At 37.9% G+C, this 23,027-nt stretch overlaps 1 protein-coding gene across 1 annotated transcript in view; it reads left to right on the top strand.

Annotated features, from left to right (window-relative positions):
- Positions 1 to 313: 313 nt before the first annotated feature.
- The window catches only part of LOC113056105 (armadillo repeat-containing protein 4), a 49,484-nt gene continuing 26,770 nt past the window's right edge, over positions 314 to 23,027 (top strand). The window contains exons 1-10 of the mRNA XM_026222602.1: positions 314 to 418; positions 616 to 858; positions 1,005 to 1,162; positions 2,647 to 2,773; positions 2,974 to 3,065; positions 4,830 to 4,969; positions 7,047 to 7,163; positions 13,240 to 13,448; positions 15,002 to 15,121; positions 16,409 to 16,553. Coding sequence (XP_026078387.1) covers positions 641 to 858; positions 1,005 to 1,162; positions 2,647 to 2,773; positions 2,974 to 3,065; positions 4,830 to 4,969; positions 7,047 to 7,163; positions 13,240 to 13,448; positions 15,002 to 15,121; positions 16,409 to 16,553 — 1,326 coding nt within the window. The 5' untranslated portion in view covers positions 314 to 418; positions 616 to 640. The remainder of the gene's footprint in view (positions 419 to 615; positions 859 to 1,004; positions 1,163 to 2,646; positions 2,774 to 2,973; positions 3,066 to 4,829; positions 4,970 to 7,046; positions 7,164 to 13,239; positions 13,449 to 15,001; positions 15,122 to 16,408; positions 16,554 to 23,027) is intronic.

Genomic DNA, 23,027 nt, shown 5'->3' with positions numbered 1-23,027 from the left:
TCATTATTATGAGAAAGTTCAAGAGTCATTATCAAGAGAAGGTTTCTCATTATTATGAGAAACTAGTCAATATTACGAGAAAGTTTCTCAATATAACCACATACTAATTCATTATTGTGAGAAAGTTCCTTATTATTATGACTTACAGAATCATATTTTTTCTCAACTGTGGCGGAAACGGGCTTCCATACAATAGTGTTTCCTGCAAACACAAAAGAAAAGGAAAAGGATCTTATGTAAAGACAAACGCTTTTCCTACACTACATTTTTGACCCTCTTCGCTCTGCGTTGTTTGCCGTTTCCTAGCAACTATAGTTCGTTTCTGTTTACTTAGTGACTGAGGGGAACGGAAAAAAAAACGTATTTGAATAGAAAAACTTTTGTAAATTTCGTAAAGACTTGTTTATTCAGTTTGTTGGTGAGTAATAAACTGCCTTTTAAATCGTCCCTTTTTCTTCGTCTTTAAAGATAAATAATAATAACATGTTAGATATGTTTGAAATACCACATATCAGTCCACGCGCTTTATTTAACGCCTGCGTTGATAGTTTTTAAACTTGCCGTGTTATATAGTGTTCGCTATACTGCTTTATCTCTTGCTTGAATGTTATGAAGGTTATAGACTCATCTGGTGTCCGTCATGGGGGTGACGCTCTCGAGGGCAGTTCAGTGGAGCGCTGATGGAGTTCAACTAGAGAACAGTCCTCTGAATAATGACATACTGACTGAAATCCTGCTCTTCACTGAGAACTTCGAAATCAGACACCCAGAGGAGGCCAGGATTCAATTCAGCGAGCCTTTACAATGGAAAACATCTCTAGAGGCAGCTGATTTCACATCAGATATATATGACACCAGGTAATACTAACAACTGGAGATGATGTTATACATGCTTTTCGAGTAAGAATAGCATGACATGTGCTTTAGAGAAAAGGAGGAAGATTAACGTTACATCTAGTGTAGATAGCTACTGCAGGTTTTCAGATGCTGTTTCTCTTTTATAGAGAAGAATCAGCTGTGTCCCTGGAATGTGATGATAAGGGACGTCCTCTTCTTCAGCTGAGTCCACCTGACATCACAGTGCACTCATTTTACCACCTCTCCAACCTTTTGAAACTAAGCAAAGATAAAAAGATGGGGGAGGTCAGGGCCTGTTTGGAAGGTGAGCTGCATGCAGCTTTACTTTGAGTACTTTGTCTGAAATAACATATTCTATTAATCCTTATTTCTTATAGCCATTGTCATGTACATAAAAGTACAAATATTGACACTTTTGCAGCCTTCATCATTCCAGGGCCATTATTAATTATTGATGAAATATATGGGATCCCAAAATCTGAGAACACATTGAGAATCTGGATTTATTTAAACCTGGAACTGAAAACATAAAATCTGTACGATTTACGATTTTGCAATATCGGTCATGTGTCCTCTGTTAAACAGTCGGTCAGATGTTCTTCCACTGATGATCATTCCTAGATCAGGCAGGAAAGGCATGACCATCAGGACAAACTTGACCATTAAACAATTTGAATTGATGATATAACGTAATAAAATAAATAAAAATTTGACCACTTTTCACCAGTGGTCTCTGGCTTTTAGACTGCAATTTTTAGAGCAAATTTTTGAAAATTTTTGGTAAAAGTATCTTGACAAGCAAAATTATATAAGATTTTAAGCCTTATTTTCATATAAATGGCTTTTAGACTGCAATTTTTAGAGCAAATTTTTCATCTAAAGATTAATTTCAGACATGCTTCCTGCAGCTTTTGGCCAACATTTAAATGTTTATGCAGTCGCAGTAGGTTTTTGCTAACACTTAGTGTTTGTGGACTCTATAGACGGTTTCAACGGCAACAATATAAACAAACGTTACTGCGCATGAGCGCTTTTGTGGACCTAACTTAACTTCCAGTAGACTTCCAAATAGAATCAATAACAATCGCCAAGTCCCTCTAGAGTAGATATTTTTTGATAACAAACAAAATGTTTGCTGCGTGGATCAGGCGGACTTAATGAAAATGCAAATTCATTATTTGCCAACAGGAGATGTTTTAAAGCACAGACATAAAGCGCGAGAAATAGAGGTTTCCCCAGTAACAGCTGTAAATGAAGCAGAGCTGGTACGCTCATACGCTGCTATCAGGCATATAACATGCAAGTCTTTCATTCAGAAATACAGCGATATAAAAACACCTGTGCCTCGCTTTGATATTTAAACATATAAATGTAAGGAATTATTATTATTAAACATGCAGTAAGTAACGTTACTCATGTTTATTCAATGAAGCCTTTTTGAAAAAAGATCAGTTTTAAAATTGTGGCGAGTCTCCAAAAATAAATAAATGTATGGGAAACACATCCCGCAGCACAACCACCTGAGCCCAACTTCAGTCTACTCATCACCTTGCCTTTAACTGCGTTTGTAGAAGGCACCGCAGCCAGACCGATATACACAACACAGACCGGAAGTTAACTTAGGTCCAGGCGCGTGCGCCCAATGAAACCGTCTATACAGACACCTATCTCCCTGGTTCCAAAAGTCTTGAAATGCAACCTGCAATGGGGCATGATGGAAAAACAAAGATGAGTTAATGAGTTTTTGTATGACAAAAAAGTCTAATAAAATGCGTTAATGGCCAACAGTTAACAGCGAGCCAATAAAGAAGATATTTGGGCCCATCTCTCCCACAATACACGAAGGCAAGCTATTCAATATCCTACATCAGCTGGACGAGAAGTTGTTAAGCATTGCTGTCAGACCAATCGTGAGGTAAACTCTTTCTGTATGCATATACTGCCTTCAATCAAACCAGTTACTTCAGATACTACTTAATCTACGGCACTTGACAAGTAAATGTTTTCACTTTAAAGTCTGTGCATGCATGCATTGCTATATTATATTATAGCAATATACTATATTAGTTAATGAGCTGTATTTTTGTTCTGTGTTGTGTGTTTGTTTTTGCCCAGAGAGGGCAGGCTAAGCCCAGCAGCTGTTAATACAGAGGTAGATCTGTTGAAGAGAGAAAACCGGGTGCTGAAGTCACTGTGCTACACATCAGGTTTGCATTATCCTCACTTTCCCTCCTCTCCATCACTCTGGCTCACTTTATGCCTTTCTGTCACTCACTCACTTCCAGACTTATTTTCACCCTCATTCTGATTAATCTTGTTTCTGTCTTACATATTTCTCTCTCAATCTCTCTTGATGTGGGGAGTGAGTGATTGGAGTTTTCCGGCACTTGAAAAGTATCTTGACAAGCAAAATTATATAAGATTTTAAGCCTTATTTTCATATAAATGTATTCAAATTAAGTGAGTTTGTTTAAAAGGTGAAAAAAAATTGCCAAGGTGGTAATAAAACTAAACTTGTTTTCCTTTTAAATACCCCCCCCCCCACACCCAATTTATTTTTGTTCTAATCATACATAAAATCTCAGAAAGCAAGACTTTTCCGTTATGTCGTTTTCCTTTCTGACTAGAGAGGAATTTCACCAGTATTTGTAATTTTGTCTGTTTTATTAGTTCAGAGTGCTAGATGCATTTTTTTGGTGTGTGTTAATTATGAACACATAAGGCAGACCTTCTGTAACAAAAATGAGATGAACGCCACTAATGTGGCTGTTAGTGATGTTGTGCAGAGCTGTGACAGGAAGAGTGGTGCTGAGTTAAATCTGGCCACTGAACCATCACAGTTTCTGAAGTCCAACGAGAAATCGAATCAAGAGAGGTTGGTATCAGATAACTCAAAAGATGGATCTGTAGAGACAGCTGAGGTGACTGCCGGCCCCAGTGAAATGCTTACAGTCCTTCAGAGTTGAACCTCATGCAGGTGCCCGGGGCCGACCCCCATGCTGATCTAAAACAAACAGTCTGGCATAAATTAACTGGACCAGCCTGATATAACAATACAATACAATTTATGTATTTGATACTAAATCAAAACCAGCTGATATCACTAAACTCAGATATGAGTTCAGTAAACAGTTTTTCTCAAATCTTTAGAGGATTCAGATAATGAATTTTAAGACTTTAAGAGTGTTCTAGGTAAAAATCATGTCATGTATTCAAACAAGTAGGCAAAGCAGACCTTCAAAAGTGGGAAAAAATTTTTCCCCTCAAACGAAATTCCGAATTGTCCTGGTTCCTATACAAATTACTTGATTTCAACCAAACGACTAAATTCAGTAAATGTAACCTCATATTCAGAAATCTCAATAGGAATCAGGTATTTGGGAATTTTACAATTTGGCAATTCTTTATATCCTTTAAATATAACATGTCTGTATTCAAGTCTCCACAACATGGAAACCATTACATATGTCAGTTTTCAGTTTACAAAGCGGTTCATCACTTCTTCCTTTCTCCCTGAGGAGAACTGGCTGATTTGCTGTGCCATAACAATCAACTCTCTTTGCAAATTTGGAATGATGGATTTGACTTCTTTTAAAAAATGTGTCCCCATATGTTGAGTAAAATTTGGAAGCTTCTGTGCAAATAAAGGGTGGAGGGGGGATACACCATGAGGATGAGCAGGTTTGGAGCATGTGGAGTATCAGCGGGGGTGTTTGCTGAGAGTGATTTATCTTAGGGTTTTGTCTGCAGCAGCTCAGTCCTGAAGAACAATCAGTCATCTTCACTGGCAGGGCTGCTGGGAGAGAGTGTCCATCTGCCCCTGTGGGAGCCAGCACTGTATGAAGTTTTATAGAAATATTTACTGTTGAGGGGTGACAACAGTTATTTTAATTGAGTTAATTTAACATATGACACATTATTCATGTAACAAAATATATTAAATCTCTAAAGCATAAATCTTGCCTCCACAGATTACGTGTTCTCCAATGGTTGTCGTTCTCCACCGTGGAGACAGATGGATGGAGAGATCTGCTCCCTTATAATTGAGACCAGTGACACAGAGCCCACCCTGTTCATCACTTGCAACACAAGTGGAGTTTTCCTTAATGAGGTGAGAAAACTGGGAAGATGTCAAAGGAGGTTCACTTCCAGAACAAACTTTTCCTGATTATTTACTCACCCTCATATCATCCAAGATTTTCATGTCTGTCTGTCTTTGGTCGAAAAGAAGTGAAGGTTTTTGAGGAAAACATTCCAGGATGTTTCTCCATATAGTGGACTTCAGTGGCAATCCAGGGGTTGAAGGTCCCAATTGCAGTTTCAGTGCAGCTTCGAAGGGCTCTACACGATCCCAGCCAATGAATAAGGGTCTTGTCTAGCAAAACCATATCATAAAAAAAAGCAAAACATTGGCATATTGCCCACAGACTTGTTGTTCTTTTCACGTTGGTCTGAATGAATGCTTGCTTCGGATGGTTTGTGGAAGTGGTAGAAAACATCACGCATGTTCTCTTTTGCTTGAATGGTTAAAAAATTAATGGGTAAATTGGCAAGACAAAACACATGCAAACGATAAACTATAACTCTATAATGGTTAAATTTAAGTTAATCCACAAATGTGCATCCACGCATTTTGTCCCGAACCATGGGGTCTGATCACGAATCATCTACGATCTGTTGCACCCTACTCATTTTTTCCTCCAACTTCAAAATTGTTGTTTTCATTTTTTTTTTTTGTAAATGGCATTTGACTTTCTTTGCATGTTCGCTTTGTGAACAATGGGTCGGGCTAGTGCAAGACGAGCATTTGTGGTTAAAAATTATAAACATTTTTATCTATTTATTTTAGAATATGATCGATCGTTTCGCTAGACAAGACCCTTTTTCCTCAGCTGAGATTATGTAGAGCTCTTTGAAGCTGCATGCAAACTGCAAATTTGGACCTTCAACCCATTGGTCCCCACTGATGTCCACTATATGGAGAAAAATCTTGGAATGTTTTCATTAAAAACCTTTATTTCTTTTTGACTGGAGAAAAAGAAAGACATGAACATCTTGGATGAGTAAACTATCAGGAAAATGTTGTTCTGGAAGTGGAATCCTTTAATAAAAGTAATTTATTGTGTCAGTTGTAGATTGCTCTAGGAGCGCAGTTCTCTCGTATGTCAAAGGAAAACACAGTTATGTTACATTGGTGTCAAAAATGATGGAACTCCGTTACATAACGTATCATCTGCCTTGAAAAATCAGTTTCAGAAGTATGGACATTCTCAGTGTTGACAGTTAATAAATTATATTTTTATCATGAAACCAGTTACAGAGGAGGTTGATAATCTAAACAGGGCATATCCCAACAAGCCTGACCTGAGCACCTAGAAGATGGAAATTAATGCATCCCATCGGAATGCCAAAGGATGCAATATGAGTCTGCTGAATCCGAAATGTGTCAGGCAGTCAAGAGAGCGAATTTTGGTAGACCGTTTGAATGTACACAATGTGCACTTAATGTGTTTGAAAGGTACGGTATACACTATAGACACTTTTCCAAAACATGAGGTAAGTGAAAGTGAAAAGTTTAGACATGACAGTCATATGATTCTGTTCCAGATCTGCTTCTGTGTTTTGAGCCGCCCCACAGAACTAAATGTGTGTGCAATTAATCAAAAGCAACATTTCACGCACCACAATATTTTTCATTTAGAATGCCACTTAATCAAGCAGATATCTGCCTGTTTTTATCTTTGTATTTCTTTCTTCAGTCTGATTTCTCTCCCTCTCCACCTCTCTCCCTTGGTTGTTTTTGGAGTCTCTTGTCTTTGTCTGTGTTCTGTTCAATGCTTTCTGACACTCATTTGTTCATTGTGCATTAGAGGTCAGTTTGAATCTACTGCAAATGACAGTAATGATTATTGTATAGATTAGATATTTAATCAGAACAATTCACCTCTAAACCTCAGAGATTAAGAGTTCAAAATACAGTATGCCTGTGCGTATGTGTAAAACTGATGGATTATTTAGGTGTGTGTGTTTACCTTTTCTCTTGCACTTTTACTTGTCTTTTTCAAAAATGACTTTATGTTAGAGATATCTATTGTAACCCGGCTTAAATCCCAGCCTAAAATACTGATACACCATTGGGAATGTTGTCTAAGCTCTGTTTAACCTTGCATTTTGATTTGATTTTTCAGAGAATCAACGGAGAAGGAGGTGAAAACTCCTTTATTACAAAACGTGAAGTCTACAAAGACATTGTCACACTGCTGAAAAACACGTCTCCCCATTTTGCTGCAGCTGCTGATGAACAGGTATTGCTCAACACCACACAAATACAACAGTTTGGTCTCTTTGAACATATTAGTCATGCCTTGTATCCTCATATGTCGATTTAATACCAGCGCTTGGCATTGTTGGTTTACCTTTTCTCTGATCGTTTTAGTTATCCTCTTCCACTGCATTTGGTCTTAAAATGCTCCAAATGGCAATTTCTAAACACATGACAGTGGTTTCATTATAGTGTCTGCTGCACACCACAGGGCTTTGGTTATCCTAACCATGCTCTGGGCAATCCTAACATGTAAATGACATAATTCATAGTTATGCACTAATCATAAAAAATTGACAACACAATTATGACAAACTTGTATTATCCATCTCCTGATGTTAAAAATAAACATAAATGCTCATTAATTGCACATCTCAGATACTAGATGGATTTCTTCGTCTACCTCGAAGTATTTGAAGGCTGGTGAGTTTTTTCAATTTAGAAAAAGCTTGGAGCTCAATAGCGGTTGTCTGGAGAGCCTGACATTTCAGACATCAGAGACAGATGACATCATCATGCGAGCATGATGTATTCTTGACAGACTTGTGCAGCCTAGTAGAAGTCTACTGTTAGTGAAATGCAGTTGATGTTATTGATCGTACCTTGGCCCTAGTAGAATATTGTGTTAAACTGTTATGTGCGAATTGGCCATCCTTGATGAGATCATTTTCTTTTTCATGATGTGGACTGCAAGTGCCCAAATAGCTTTGTTTTGATATAGTTATTGCCATAAGGTACACTACCTTTCAGAGGCTTGACGTCAGTAACAAACGATTTCAGTTTCAAATAAATGTTAAACTCTCTATTCATCAAAGAATCATTACAGCACATTTCAACAGCACAACTGTTTTCAACATTGATAATAATAAATGATTCTTACCACCTCCAAATCAGCATATTAAAATGATTTTTGGAAGAGCATGTGACACCAAACTAAGAGAAGAGTAAGGTAGAGCAGGAATAAATCACATTTTCAAGTCAATTTTATTTGTATAGCGCTTTTCAAAATATGCGTTGTTTCAAAGCATCCTTACAGAAAATCATATGATATTAATGTTTATAATATCTGAAAATATTTTATGTCTTGATCACATTTAATAGATCAGAGCTGGGCAATAATGTAGTTTACATTTCCCAGGAATATATATATAATCATATTTGCTATATAGTATGTATCGCTTTAGCTGAGTAGACTGTATGCAGGTAAAGTTGTTAATATTAATTTTCAAGATATTACTGTTTTTACTGTGTTTTTAATCAAATAAATGCAGCCTTTGTGAGCATAAGAGACATCAAAACATTAGAAAATTTTATCAAGTGTACATGCATCTCTTTAATGTTTTAATATTTATTATTAATGTCTGAAAAAATTTACCACGGAAATGTGAGCAGTGCTGTGATCTGCTGAGAACCTCTCCCCAAGTCTGAGCCTGATCTCGTCTATCCTGTCTTTCCTACATTTGTACTAATTTGTCTAATAAAGGCAAAATGCTAAATAATAATAATTGAAAAAAGGAAAATATTAAACCCGTAGACTACTGATTCAGTTATTCATTCTGAATTCCAAATATTTGCAAACAGACTCAAGGAAAGAGGCCAAGACTTCAAACATAGACACACAAACAGCAGAGCTGTGCTTCACTGGCAGCAGTGTGCTCCTGCTCGCCCCTCAGCCTGTGGTGTGAGCTATGCAGCCGACGATTAATCACAGCTGAGGAGAAGAGTGCAAAGGGAAAGAGGGGACAACCTAATGTCTGCACTTCTCTCTGTACATCTGCTTGTCACTATAACCAGGAGAAAGACTGAGCGGGAGAGAGTGGGAGTTCTCTTCCCTGTCACTGTGCTATTTTCACATCACTACCGTGTGAAAGAATAAGAGAACAGGGCAGTTAGTCAGACCCTTCTGAATTGAGAACAAAATAAATTAACAAATTGGGTCTCTGATAATGGCCTCAAGATGTGGTGAAAAGGGTGTTTATTGTTTGAGAAAATGAATATCCTGTTTTTCAACACTGACACAGTGTATTTGTTGGGGGGGGGGGTGGGTTTTACAGTAGCAAATATTAAGTCCTTTCTACGCGAGGTTTTAAAAACAAAACTTAGTTTTATTGCTTTTTAAATATAACATCTTTAAGAAATTACCTTTTTCTTTTCCCTTTATGTGTGTGAGTGTGTGTGTGTGTGCGCGCATGTGTGTTTTCTTTTGACTGACTCGGTGTTGTCCAGATCTGTCTTCAGCTTCATCAGTAGCAGAGCTCGGTAAATGCCTTTTTGTTGATGCAGACAAAAGATTTCCTCTAACTTGTGCATTTCTTTTCTTGAAGCAAAGTCCTTAGATCCACACTAATGTTTTATGCCGACCATTGGCAGTTTTATAACCAACATAATTCTGTCCTTGAGCAATATAAACGGAAACTCCATCATCGAGACGGATTTCTCTTTATGCTCGTTGTTTAATGATGGTGATGTTATCTCTCGCCAATATAGTTTGCAGATGGAAAGTGAAGGCAGACAGAAAGATTACTGCTGTACCGTATAGTAATGGTTATTGTCTAGCACTGCTCTGCCGGTGTAAAAACTTTTGTCTGGTGCTCCCGTCAATTCCCTTGAGGACAAAAAATATCAAATGTTCTTTTCATCTATTAATTCTGCATTCAGAGCCAGTTTTCAGACACAAACTAAGCCTGCTGCAGAATTTTACCTTTACTCTCAGCAGAGATGTCCAAGTGAAACTCTGTCAGGTCCAGGGCAGGCTTCATCTTCCTCAGTTGAGGAACAGTTCCCATGAGTCAGTGCTCAGTAGCTCTGCTCACCTTCCATAACTCTTGCCTCTGATGAATGTTCGGTCTAAGTGTGCTATCATTCTAAAAATCTGTGAGGAAAATACTTGAGAAGCTGAAACAGAGCTATATGCTTTACTTGTTTATTTGATATAATGTAATTTGCACATGTCTCTGGATCAACATACTTTATAGGTCCTAGAACAACATCCTCAGCAACCAATCAAGGCCCTAAACACTCTAAAATCATAAGGCAATGATTGAATAATCGGAATGTTGTTTCAGGAGCAGCAAAGTATGTTGATACAGGAATATTTCCTACTCGTGTAAATCACATCAGGCTGTTTATTTGGTACATAACAGTCACAACCGTACTTGCTATTGCTGAAAGGTGTCTGAATATTGTTGCCAACATTCTTTTTGATATTAGACAGGAAATGCCACTTCAAATTTAAGACCTGATTCAAAGTGCCCACGGTTAACCTACTGAACAGATATTGCACTACTGGTGTGATTTTCTGGAATCATTTTTTCCTTGCCATGTTACCTTTGGCTTGCTCACTGTGGTTATAAGACACAATTTTCTGCAAAGTTGCTTTGAAACAATATGTATTGTGAGGGAAAAAAAAGAATGAGGTGCATATTTTCTGTGCGGTTACAGTGTTTGGTTCTTGAACGAGGCTGAATATGTGCTAGCAGGTTGAGTCTGATTATTGGTGGCGGTGAGGAGAAAGACTTTATTATTCTTTGAAACAATGATGCCAGCCAGGCGGTTCAGCGTGTGAGCATTTGTGTATGTAAAAATGCCCACCAGACTTTCATGTTTTATTATGCCAGCGGGCGGGAGCTCAGCCATGACGGGTGATGGACAAGAGGCTGTAAAGAGAGAGCCATAAAAGTGGTGTGCTAAGACACAAATCAAACCCCTTTGTTCTCCATATTTTGCATTTGTTCCTTGTTTTCTAAATGTCATAAGTTTGCTTTTCTATGTCTTTCTTTACATGTCTTTATAAGGTCTTCCAAACATATTTCTGCATAGTTCTCCTTTTTGCTAAAGGCTTTCATCACCTGTTACAAATACAGGTTTATCCACCTGAAATGAACCCGTTACGTTAGGGTGCATGTTGATATGAGTGCAGATAATGCTTTTAGGTGCACTGTGGGACTCAGAGAATAGGCTCTGGATTGCAGCCTGAGTTTGTTGTAATAAGTCTCAGACATGCTCTGGTCCTTCAGCCATCAGTCAAGCACCGGACCGTGATTGCTGAGCCCAGACACGCTCAGAGCCGACCAGCTCTCAGCCAAAGACAACAGGCTATATCTTCTGAAATATCAGCTGTGTGAGGAACCGATGCTTTTTTTGAACTTTTATCAGATCAGACACTTTTAATCTAACATGCACAAGCCAGGACTGAGCAGAAGGTGGCGTTCATCAGGGAAAAAATATCATACTCTAATGCTTTGTCAGAGTGGGACAGAAAGACTGTCACTCTGTTTCAAAACCCTGTAAGCTTCCTCCGAAGGCAGCATTTCAGTGCTTCATAGATGCGCTCAGAAGGTGAAAGCTGATTCAAAAGGTAACTTATCAATGCTGCCTAAAGAAACCTAGTTTTCGCTCATTTTCGTGCAGAATTCTTTGTATCATTTGAAAAGCAATAACGGAATGCACTGCAATGAGAAACATCTGATATAACAAATTCAGTGAGAAAAATATCTAGGAATACCTTTAAATCATTAGATAGTGAAGAACGTTGATATGATTAACTTTCGTTCAAAAGTTTGGGCTAAGTAATAAAAAATAATAATAATACTTTAATGCATTTACACTGATGAAGTGACAGTAAAGACATTTATAATGTCAAATAAATTTAATAATCAAATACACTTTTTTTTTTCCTCAAAGAGTCCTGAAAAAATGTTGTCAACTGTTTTCAACATTCATCATAAGAATTTCGTGAGCACTTAATCAGCATGTTAGATTTCTGAAGAAGCATGTGACACTGCTGACTGGATTAATGGCTGTTAAAAAAATTAATAAACTTTACATCACTGGAATAAATTACATTTTAAACATTTTACATTTGTATTAAATAAGAATAAAAGACTTCTTTCAAAAACATTTAAATTCTTAAAGACCCCTTACGTTTTATAATCTTTCATTACACCTTACATTTTAGACACAAACACATAAAGAAAAACAGTATAATCTAATCATTTTAAAAATAAAAGTGCATAATAAAATAATAAAAGTAGGTTTTGGAACATTGTTTTGTCTTCTTTCTTCATAGTTGGATGTTTACTATACTGAGTACTGTACTGAGTACTGAGTACCTTTTTGAGGTTTTCTTTTTCTTTATATTCAGGCTTCTGTTTGGGATGCTTTACTGGAGAGTTCATTCTCCCTAATTGTTCTTGGACAAGGTTTTTTCAGGTTTATTACTTCAATTATAATATTGAAGGTGGGTGGAGTGGAAATGGATATAACTTTGGCGGTTCTTAACTTTAGCCTTCTTTAGGCCAGAAATGCTCAATGAAGGCACTATGTTTGCTTAGCTCAGTTGGATCCAAACATGGTTCCTTGTGCCATATTAAAAGTTTTTTCCCTTTTTTCTTGCACTTTCTTTTACACACACTCTCTCTCTAAAAAGATGGAACCAATGAAGAACTGATGGCAGGGCATAGCAGGTGCCTGTGACTAAAATCTTTCCTACCTCTTAACCATTTATATGTCTCCTGTTGAGCTTCTCACAGAATTAATTATTTTAAATAATTGTTGCGTTACTTTGCCCCAAAAACTCCACTGACTGTGTGCCAAACTGCCAGCTTGCAGTTCAAGAATGCACAAAAACATTAAACCTCTCATATTGTATAAGCAATTAACAGAAGAAATTTTGAAAATATGTATATATTTTTTTTTCTAATTTATTCTAATAGCTCAAAGACACTGGCAGTGGACTGTGGAGAAAGGCTGTATTATATAAATGTTCAGGGATACAAATTCATAAGTGGGATTTCATTTTTATACGTCTCTTTCTTAGAATGAAAAGTCTGAGCTTGCTCGAATATGAGTGTGTGATGTGCCTCCCCAGTAAAAAGACAATATGTCAGATGCAAAATGAAAAATATGTTGCTATGAGTGCATTCGTGTAAAACTTTGTTAAATGAAAAATGCTTTAACGGAAGAACTCTTAACTACCCAAGTCTTTGTTTTTGGTACTAATTTAGACATGTCCTTTTCCTGACTAGCTTGTTTCTTTTTTATTCACTTTCATTCGACAGGACTTTGCCATTCAAGATGTGCCATCAGCTAAAAAGATCTTACATGTGGAAACGGTTGATGTGGAGGAAACAGGCCAAACCCTGAAGTCTTACGACCATGATGAAAAGAATGTGCCTGAAAAGCTTGCGCGGAACAAGCCGGGCAGTAGGGATAAGACATTAGAACCATCTTTGAAATGGACGAAACTTGGCCTCACATCGTCTTATGAGTGAGTGATAATTCCAAATCCCAGTGGACTCTCAAAAAAGCATCACAGCATGAACATCAGAGGCCACTGACACTGATGTTTGCAGGAGTGCCGCATACAGTTCAATAGACAGCCACACTTGGTTACAGTATATGGCTTATATAGCAGTGGCTGTTCTCTTGTGAGTGTCAGTTGCTAAAGTCATGTCATAGCTATCCATAGTGTTGGTCAGCTGATAGGCAGAGTTGAACACTCAGACATGTGTTCTCCTCATTGGATTGATCTAGCAGACAAATCAGCCCTTTGGCCATTTCAACACACGTTACTGGTACTGTAAACCTTCTCTGACCAGTCATCTAGGATTTCCAAAACAAGAATCCTTTGTTTTGGAGAAATAAGAATTTACCAGATGTGAAAATGTACACTGTTGTGCCAGAAACAAACTTGCATTCAAATGATGTAAGCGTTCTTTGTAAGGTGTCACAGAACTAGACACATTCTAGAGATCTACAGAAGACTGAAACTAACATATAACCTGATGGGAGGGAGAAAAAACAACAACAATTGAACAAAAAAAAATTAAAGGGAAATTCAGGGAAATGCAACAAAGGCACCAGTTAAACTGAAAATTGAAGTGGCTTTTTAAAACATTGTATATGGAACATCCACATATAGAAGTCAGAGGTGATCCTTATGTGGTAAAAATAAAATATCAGACTAGACACACAAAGCATACAAGACATTATGTAATATCATAACTGGTGAGTTTAAAATTGAAAAAATTACCAAAAACAATTGCAAACAACAAAAAGTCATTAAGGGGGGGGGAAATGAGCTCTGAAACTAAAGTCGACTTGAAATTGAGATTTGTCTTTTTTTCGTATACAAGTGAAATAACTTCTCGAACAAGAAAAAAAAGTAGGCTATATTGTTTTGTAATTGATTGGTTTGTTTTTATTTGCTAATTGCTGCAATCATTTTATGTGAATGACAAGTTTAACAATTATGACAATGTTTTTTTGTTGTTGTTGTTGTTTTGTAAAAAAAAATTAAAGATGTGCACCAATAAATCTGTAATAATACTTAAGTTGACCATACTTGCTATTTTTCCTGGGCACTTATTGGCCATAATTTCTGTATTGCCTAAAATATCCAGGTTTTGGCTTTTTGATACTTGCTGAATGTAGTGATCAAAAATTAGTTTGACGAATATCATGCTGGCATTGTACAGAATCAGCCAGTCGTGGCATGTGAGAAGGTTGGATCTACAAAGAATAAAGCAATACGGGTACATAATCGGTGTGTTTGACTTCCAGACCAATCATTATATGACATCAAAGTACTGTGAGAGTGAAGCAAAAGCGTACATTGATCATTCTGCGCAGGGCAAACAAAGCCAAAACTCTTTCAGGCGATACAGAAATCCTGGACCGGACGTGTCCGGGAAAAAGGACATGTACGGTATGGTCACCCTAATTAACACTAGGCAGTATTCCATGAAAACAAGTTAATTATTGGTGACTTTTTAAAATGTGTAAATGTGTTAAATGTCTGATTGTTATTTTTTTTTCCAGTGAGGTAGAGGAGAAGACCAGGAGGAGCAGAGAAAGTAAGAAGTCACCCACAGCCGAGAACCAAAAAAAAGCTACCTTTTCTGAATCGTCTCTACCAGGCTGCCATTCCTCTCGAAAAACGTATGCCACCATAATCTTAATCCAGAAATGGCTTTTTCATTGTGCATATGGTATTTTCTCTGAGGTAAAAAACAAACAATTGAAACGGGATCTGAAAAACCCTCTCCCACGATCACGCATAATTGAATAACCCTTTATTCTCCCGGCCAAACATAAAAAAAAAAAAAACAATCACTGAATTGGAAATAATGATTCACTTTCAGGGCAAATTATTTCAGCTGTGGATAAGTATTCATTTTATAGCCTTTAATAAGACACGTATGACTCAGCCGTTCAGGTTGGTCTGCTCATGGAACAGTCCTCTGGTGCTAGGAGTAGTGGTCTGTAATAACTGGCCTGTGCCTTCGCTTCTGATAGCTCTGTTCCATCTCCTGACTCCTCTCTGTCTGTTAGGCCATGGCGAGTGAAAACTCTAGCTGTCCCCATAACATTGACTGCCAGAGTACACAGTCCTGCCTGTAAGGAGCTCCGGGTGTAGCCCAAGTCCTACTGCTAAGCTTTTCAAATCAGTGATGCCCACGAAAACCAATGTAGCTTGTACACAACAACATCAGTAATGTAATGGATAATTCATAAGCCAGCACACTTACAGTCGTTCGCATTGCAGCAGTAAGTGACTAGCACTGATTTCGCTGTTTACCATAGCGTGAATTTTCCCCTGGAAAACATATCCGAGTCCCACTGGCCTCTTCTCCGTGTGTACCGGGTTTCATGACTCGTTTGACGATACATTCATTTTAGTAGCCTGATCTGCTTTAACAGCCATCTGCATTTGTGCGTGCGTGTTTAAGCTTGCGATGAAAGCGTTCAGAAGCGCACTGATGACCACTCCAGCCTTCCTCTCTCTCTCTCTCTGTTGCTCTGTCTCTGTTCTCTCCATCCCCTGCAGTTTAATTTGATGCCATGGTTTAAGATGACGCTTCAAATACACCCCTGAGTTTGATGGCCGTTGTGTCCAAGGGTTTGAGCATGAAGGCCTTTCAGAGAGCAATAATTCATTCCACATTGGTTTCAGAGAGATTCTACCAGAGCTTTTAGAGAATGTGCCGTGTGGTTTGGCTTGCACCTGCTCCAAATCTCCTCCAATTTGATGTATTAAGCTCTATTTATTGTAGAAAGGGCTTTTTCTATAATGTCCTGTTATGTATGGATAGTTCTCATTTCTACCCTGAGAAAATTCTGTGGGAGAGTACTTCTCACAGTGTGTGTCTGAGAGACCTAAAATTGTGGGCCAGCTTGAATATTAATTTGTCTGATAGGTGCATATATGTGTGTGTGTATGTGCAGTAAAAGCCCAGGAGGAGCTGACGACTTCAGCGAGAGTTCATCAGAGGATGATGAAAATGAGGAACAGCCTGAAAGACGTGCCGAGATCCCCACCGACCTGCCCTCTGAATACTGGCAGATCCAAAAACTAGTCAAATACTTAAAGGTAAAAAAACACAATGGCTTTTATACGCACACACCAACATGCGCCAATACTGGAGCTGTCATAATACCAGGTTTTCAGTACACAATTATTGTGGCCAAAAGAATTTACTATAATGATATTATCACAATATATATAAAAATATATAGTAAATTACCTCAACATCCTTTAAAAAAATTATGCTGTCGGTTAAAATTAATAGCAACTGAAATAGCAACTGAAGAAAATATTTGGAATGTTTGGAAATCCTGCACCTGTCAACTGTGATTGGATGGTGGGGAAATTAGCCAGTTTTAGTCTGTTCAGGTGGGTTATGACTAGACTTTTGGCTGAAAATTTTTCTGGGACATGGCCAGACTGGGGTGTCTAATAATCCAGTCTTTTTCCCAAAACACGTCCACTCTGGCAAGCTAACTTTTTTCTTTCGTTGAGTGCAGGCACAGTGTCTCACTTTCATCCTTTATCTTCTCTTACATGATTTTGTGCAGAAGTACTAGCTACAGCTTTGTTTTTTTTTTGTTTTTTTTCCTTAATGATTGTTAGCAACTAGCATTAAGATGCGGTACTGCCAGGCACTGGATTATCAAGTGTAATATTAACATGATATCAGTATTTCATTTTTTATATGTCATGGTTATCATCAATACTGGTATTTTGCAACTATCCCTAGTCAACACATTAAAAAGGTTTTTACAAAGAACTAAATTTGCAAAACCGGTCCCTCACATTATAATGTGAGAATAAAATAAGGTGAATGAAAGGCATATCACCTCCTTATAATATAGTAAATAGCATCAAAGAAAGGCATAGGCCTTACTCTAGATAAAAAGGGTGCTGATATTAAACACGTTGCATACACAAAAAGCATCTTCTTTAGATTAGTGAGCAATAAATCATGTAAAGAAAAACATCCAAGCAAAGTTCAGCCACAGGTAGATCTTTTTAGCCTATTAAAACACAAGATAACGAATGTGAGGTGATCATCCTCCACCGAACGCCAGATCATTTGGTAAGCGGATTTGAAAAGTTTGTATTTTTTTGTGATTTGTGTGAGGTGTTTGGGGATGCGTTTTTTACAGTGCTGTGTTCAACTCTAGACAGGATGTGTTTGTAACGTGCCCTTCCCAGCATTCTATCTGTCTGGAAACCACAGTTTTTATTTATGAGGGTTTGTCCAGTAGCGCTCTTATAATGTCATTACCATCAGAAGCTGAACCACAGTCTGTGCCAAACTAAATATCGGTTTTATTTTTGGAGCGAAGGTTCAGTTTTTCTCCTCCCCTCTGTCTTTTCTTCTGCTCTTTTCCAGGGTATAGACATGCGTTTGTATTTCTGGGAGATTACGTTTCTATAAGGTGATGCATGAATGATCGGACTTGTGCTTTAATGGCTGTTTATCTAGGGATATTTTTGCAGTGTACATTACCTGAACTTTACATTTACATGTCTTAATGTTTGCTTTTCTGTACATATGTACGGATTGCAGTTTGTGCTAGTGACTATATCCTTTCATGATGTTCACGGCCGTATTAGTGTTATATTAAGAAATCGGGCATGTCTTCAGACCGCAAAACATATTACACACACCAAATCCATTCAGTCGTTGCCTGGACGTGTCAGAGAACAAGCTTTGAGTATAATTGCACGTTCACACATTCACAGACGCACTTTGTAACTGCGTCCGTGTGGAGAGGAGGTGGCCGCGGGCTGTTTGTCTCAACAGATTCAGCACAACTGCCTCATTAGCTTGAATTAGAGAAACATGGCAGCTAAATAAAGTTACATAGAAACATTCTCTCATACACTCCCAATTACCCCGTTTTGCTTCTCGTTAAGCGCTTTTACAGGTATGTATGTGAATTACTAGTGCCGTAATGCTCTTATATGCTGAAAAAGTGTTTGCAATTTTCGCCAATGTGATTAGCTACATTTTTTATTACTGACTCAGTTTGACTGAAAGGTTGCAGAGTGTCTCTGTCTGCTCAGGAAATGTCTAAATCTGGATCTCTCTCATTGCAGGAGCTCATGCCTCACTTACATAGTGTTCACTGTTTCTCGCAGACTACAAAACAAAAAAAAAATAATGTGCACAAATAAAAAACTTTAGGTGATTTAAAACAGCTACACTTTTCCATCCGTGTAGTGGCAGAGGTTAAAATTCCGGTCAGAACAGAAAGTTGTTATTTTTAACCAGAGTAATGTCCACATCTTGCTATCTCACATGGCTGTTATGAGGTCTTGCTCCCTCTAATGGACAAAGTGAGTAATAGAATAAACTTGTCAGATCAAGCTGCTCAGTCCTGTGTGATGCTGTGGAGTCAAACATATTGCTTTTCTTCATTTTAAAAGGCTTTACCTCTATATAAATGAATATTGTTTTTTTTTTTTTAAGATTTAAAAAGTTGCAATCTTACAGTATCATCTACAGCAGTACACCCATTCTATCCTTTTTCACACAAAAGGTTTGAGTGTGCGTGTGTGTGTGTGTGTGTACATGTGCAAGTGAAGGTGCTCGTAAATGCACTGTGGATTTTCTGTTTTGCATCATGTTAATACTGTCCATTAAATCTGATACCTCTTTGCTTTTAAATCTAGAGGAGACGGCTCTGCTCTGTGGCTCTATTTCTCCTCTCTGTGTAAATCATTTATACAGCAGTCTTTATCTTGCTCTAGAGAGCTTGCTGCTTAATTGAGGATAAATGATAATGACCAGACCTCAGTCAGCTTCTCTATAAATTAACTCTAATGTGTGTATCAAGCACAACACTCGTGCCAGAATGAACATTCACATTTTCTTTACCTAATACCTCCTTGTTCTCCTGATCACTTCTGCCATTTGTTTTTCTTTCGGTCATCTGAGTTTTCTCCAGAGCATCAGCATCAGCCTTTTCTTCTTCTTAAGTTTTATTTATATATCCATTCTTTCTGTTTGTCTTCTCCTCCTTTTTCCTTTTTGCTCCCCCATCCCCCTTTTTTTCTTCAGGAGAATTTGTTCATTTTGTAAGCTCTGCCTGCAATGGACAGGATTTATGAATGCAAATTTTTTTTTTTGCTAAATATTTCAAGTATTCTTTCCTCAGGATAGATTTTTTTATGGTGACACAGTCACTGGGACCTGCTTCTTTGCTCTCAAACAGAACGTCTCTACACGGCTACCAACAGGACCAGTATCTGAAGCACGTGTGAAACAACTCCAATCCTATTGGCCCAGTAAGACCTGTAAGAGGGCGTCTGCCCAACACATCACAAACTTAGGGGGGAAGACTCAAGAAGTGTAAGAATCAGAGCGTGGTTTAGAACTGGAACACTTCTCATCCAACATCTTCCTGAGATCTGCTCTCTTCCTCCCAACGCTCACATCTGCGCCCAATTCCTAGAGGGAGGAGGGGGACGATTGCACATTAGTCTTCTGATCCTGCCAATCTATGATCCAAATATTGAGATGGACCAGCATCCTCAGAGCTTTTAGAGGAAGACTTGGGACGGCAGGGGAATGAGCTTCCTGAAAACAGTGGTCTGCACCTTCGTCACCCTGAACTTCTCGACCATCACCTTAGAAAAGATGCCGAAAAGCCCAGGCAGCGACAGTGGAGCATCAATAAGAAAGGCTTACTCCTTCCTCCTGATATTTGTGATATTTAACCACAAATGCCTCTCTGTAGTCACCGTTGCTACCGTTATGACTACAGTGTATCCATCTCCTTATAGCTACTTCCAGCAGGATAAAGCGTCATGTCACAAAGCTTAGATCATCTCAGACTGGTTTCTTGAACATAATGAGTTCACTTGGCCTCCACACTCAAATGGCCTCCACAGTCACCAGTAGGGCTGGGCGATATAATTAACGATATGATCATGCACATGTAGTCAGTAAATCTGGTTCCATGATTACCGCTAAATCGCCATCACCTGCTTTTAAATGGAGCAGCATTTAATAGACAGAGTCGTAGATCGCTGACAAGCTACGCAATATAGCATTCATTATCGAAGGCGATTCATCTGGGATAATGAATATGATATTGCATAGCTTGTCAGCGATCTACGACTCTGTCTATTAAATGCTGCTCCATTTAAAAGCAGGTGATGGCGATTTAGCGGTAATCGCCCAGCCCTAGTCACCATATCTCAATCCAATAGAGCAGCTTTGGGATGTGTTGGAATGGGAGATTCACATCATGGACGTGCAGCCGGCAAATCTGCAGCAACTGTGTGATGCTATCATGTCAATATGGACCAAAATCTCTGAGAAATGTTTCCAACACCTTGTTGAATCTATGCCACAAAGAATTAAGGTAGTTCTGAAGGCAAAAGGGGGTCCAACCCGGTACTAGCAAGGTGTACATAATAAAGTGGCCAGTGAGTGTACATTACATGTATAATGAAATATAGCTTGCACTGTAAAAGACTATTTAATTTATTAAAAATGAGCACTGCAAGTTTCAAAGTCAGTTGGGACAAGGCCACATTCACCATTGTCTGGCATCCCCTCTTCTTTTTATAAAAGTCTGCAAACGTCTGGGGACTGAGGAGACAAGTTCCATTCTTGTCTAATACAGGCTTCTAGTTGCTTAACTGTCTTAGGTCTTCTTTGTCGCATCTTCCTCTTTATGATGTGCCAAATGTTTTCTATGGGTGAAAGATCTGGACTGCAGGCTGGCCATTTCAGTACCCGGATCCTCCTCCTACACAGCCGTGATGTTGTAATTCAGGGGTTCCAAAATTCCACGACCCACCTAGACAAGTGTAATCTATTTCACGACCCACCAAAATATTTGAGAAAAAAATAACGGTTGACATTACTTTAAGCCTAATCTTACTTAAAAGTTTAATGACAGAAATTAAGTATTTAAGAAAAATAAAAATTTTATTTTAGAGTACAACTGAAAAATTTCACTACTAATATTTTTTAGTTTTATTTTTGTTTACTGACATTAAAATATGTAGTGTCCATAAAAACGTGAAACAGGCTCACTCCAGTGAACTCTAATCTGTGCTGTTGTGTTTTGTTGCAGGAAATGCATTCATGATCCTTCTGTGTGTGTCAGATTGAATGGAGCACAATCCAACACTTTTTTTTTTTTTAGAAAAGTATAAGAAGCAAAGCAGAGCTATCTAAAACAGTTTGGAGAATAAAATAATTGTGAAATAGGTAAAAAAAAATTATAATAAACAGATGTCTCATTTAAAAAAAACAAAGAACAAAAAAAAAAAACTGGATGACATTTAGTTCAGGCAGAAATGTATTTTTGCAATGGTTAAATGTTCAGCAATATCTTCAAAAGATTTCTGAACTTTGGCAAATTTTTGAACTTATGTTTTGAATACTTTATATTTAATGTGTTCATTTATGTCCAATATTAGTGTTAAACTGTTGGACTATAAAATAAAATCTTCTATCGATATTCATCATTGGCTAATCTTGCAGAACATTTATACTGATAACTTCCATGTGCAGATGCAGTTTGTGCGACCATATATGAACTAGCAGTTTTAAATACAGTATGTTTATATTTATAGTTAGTTTATGTTATAAAGCATATTTTTTTTAGATTATTGGTGATTCCATAGGCTCTCTCTCATACACCTGCGCTGTTTAAAGCACCAAATAGTTATGCTATGACAAGAACAAAGATTCTCTTGCTCCACCCATGCATGATAATATTGTGTATTGTCGATCTCACGGGCTGACGATATGACAATTAGAAAAATTACCATATGGCACAACACTAATCTCGAAGTAAGTTTGCAAACGCATTCAGTCACTTGTGAGAGGTGAGATGGCACATACACTAACATTAATGTGATTAAAGGTGTATAGTGATATCAAATGATAAACCAGTCAGTCATCCATGTTCACAGCTTTTATCTGTATGTGCATCTGTCCTGAACATGTCTGAGAGTCAGGGAGTCAGGGCCTGTTAGATTCGAGACAGAGACATTATAAAACACCTTCAGATGTTTTCTGATTCGTAAAGAATGTCTACAGCCCATTGAGACCAAAGCTGCTAGAAAATGAAAGCATATGAATGTTGGATCTCTTTCTCCGTGTTATCTATACTAAATATAGTTTCATGTTTTTACAAGGTTCAGTGCTAACCCATCAGATGCTTTGGAGACTGAGAGAATGGCTAGACAAAGAGTGCAGTGGATTCACTGCTAGTCTGGACAACACATGTGCCTTTTTCTCCCACTTTCGCTTCTTCTGTGTCTTTCGGTCTCTGCCTCAATGACTATTATTCTCACTTCTTATCACTTTGTCTCCTTCATCGCTTTTATTACTCTCTTCATATTTCCCCACCCTTTCTTTCAGCTCTTCCCTTCATTCTTCTATTCCTATCATGTGCTTTCCTCTCTTTGATCTGAAGTTCTCTTCTTCTCACATCCACATTCCTTGTTTTGTCTTCTTTAAGAACATGTTCAACCAAGTGCTACTGTTTATTTTGGAGATGTGCAATACATATTCACCAGATCTGTTAT

Source organism: Carassius auratus, chromosome 37 (assembly GCF_003368295.1).
Source record: "Carassius auratus strain Wakin chromosome 37, ASM336829v1, whole genome shotgun sequence".
In the NCBI taxonomy this organism is placed as follows: domain Eukaryota; kingdom Metazoa; phylum Chordata; class Actinopteri; order Cypriniformes; family Cyprinidae; genus Carassius; species Carassius auratus.
Note: the sequence above shows the minus strand (reverse complement) of the source record. Positions and strands in the feature narration are given on the sequence as shown.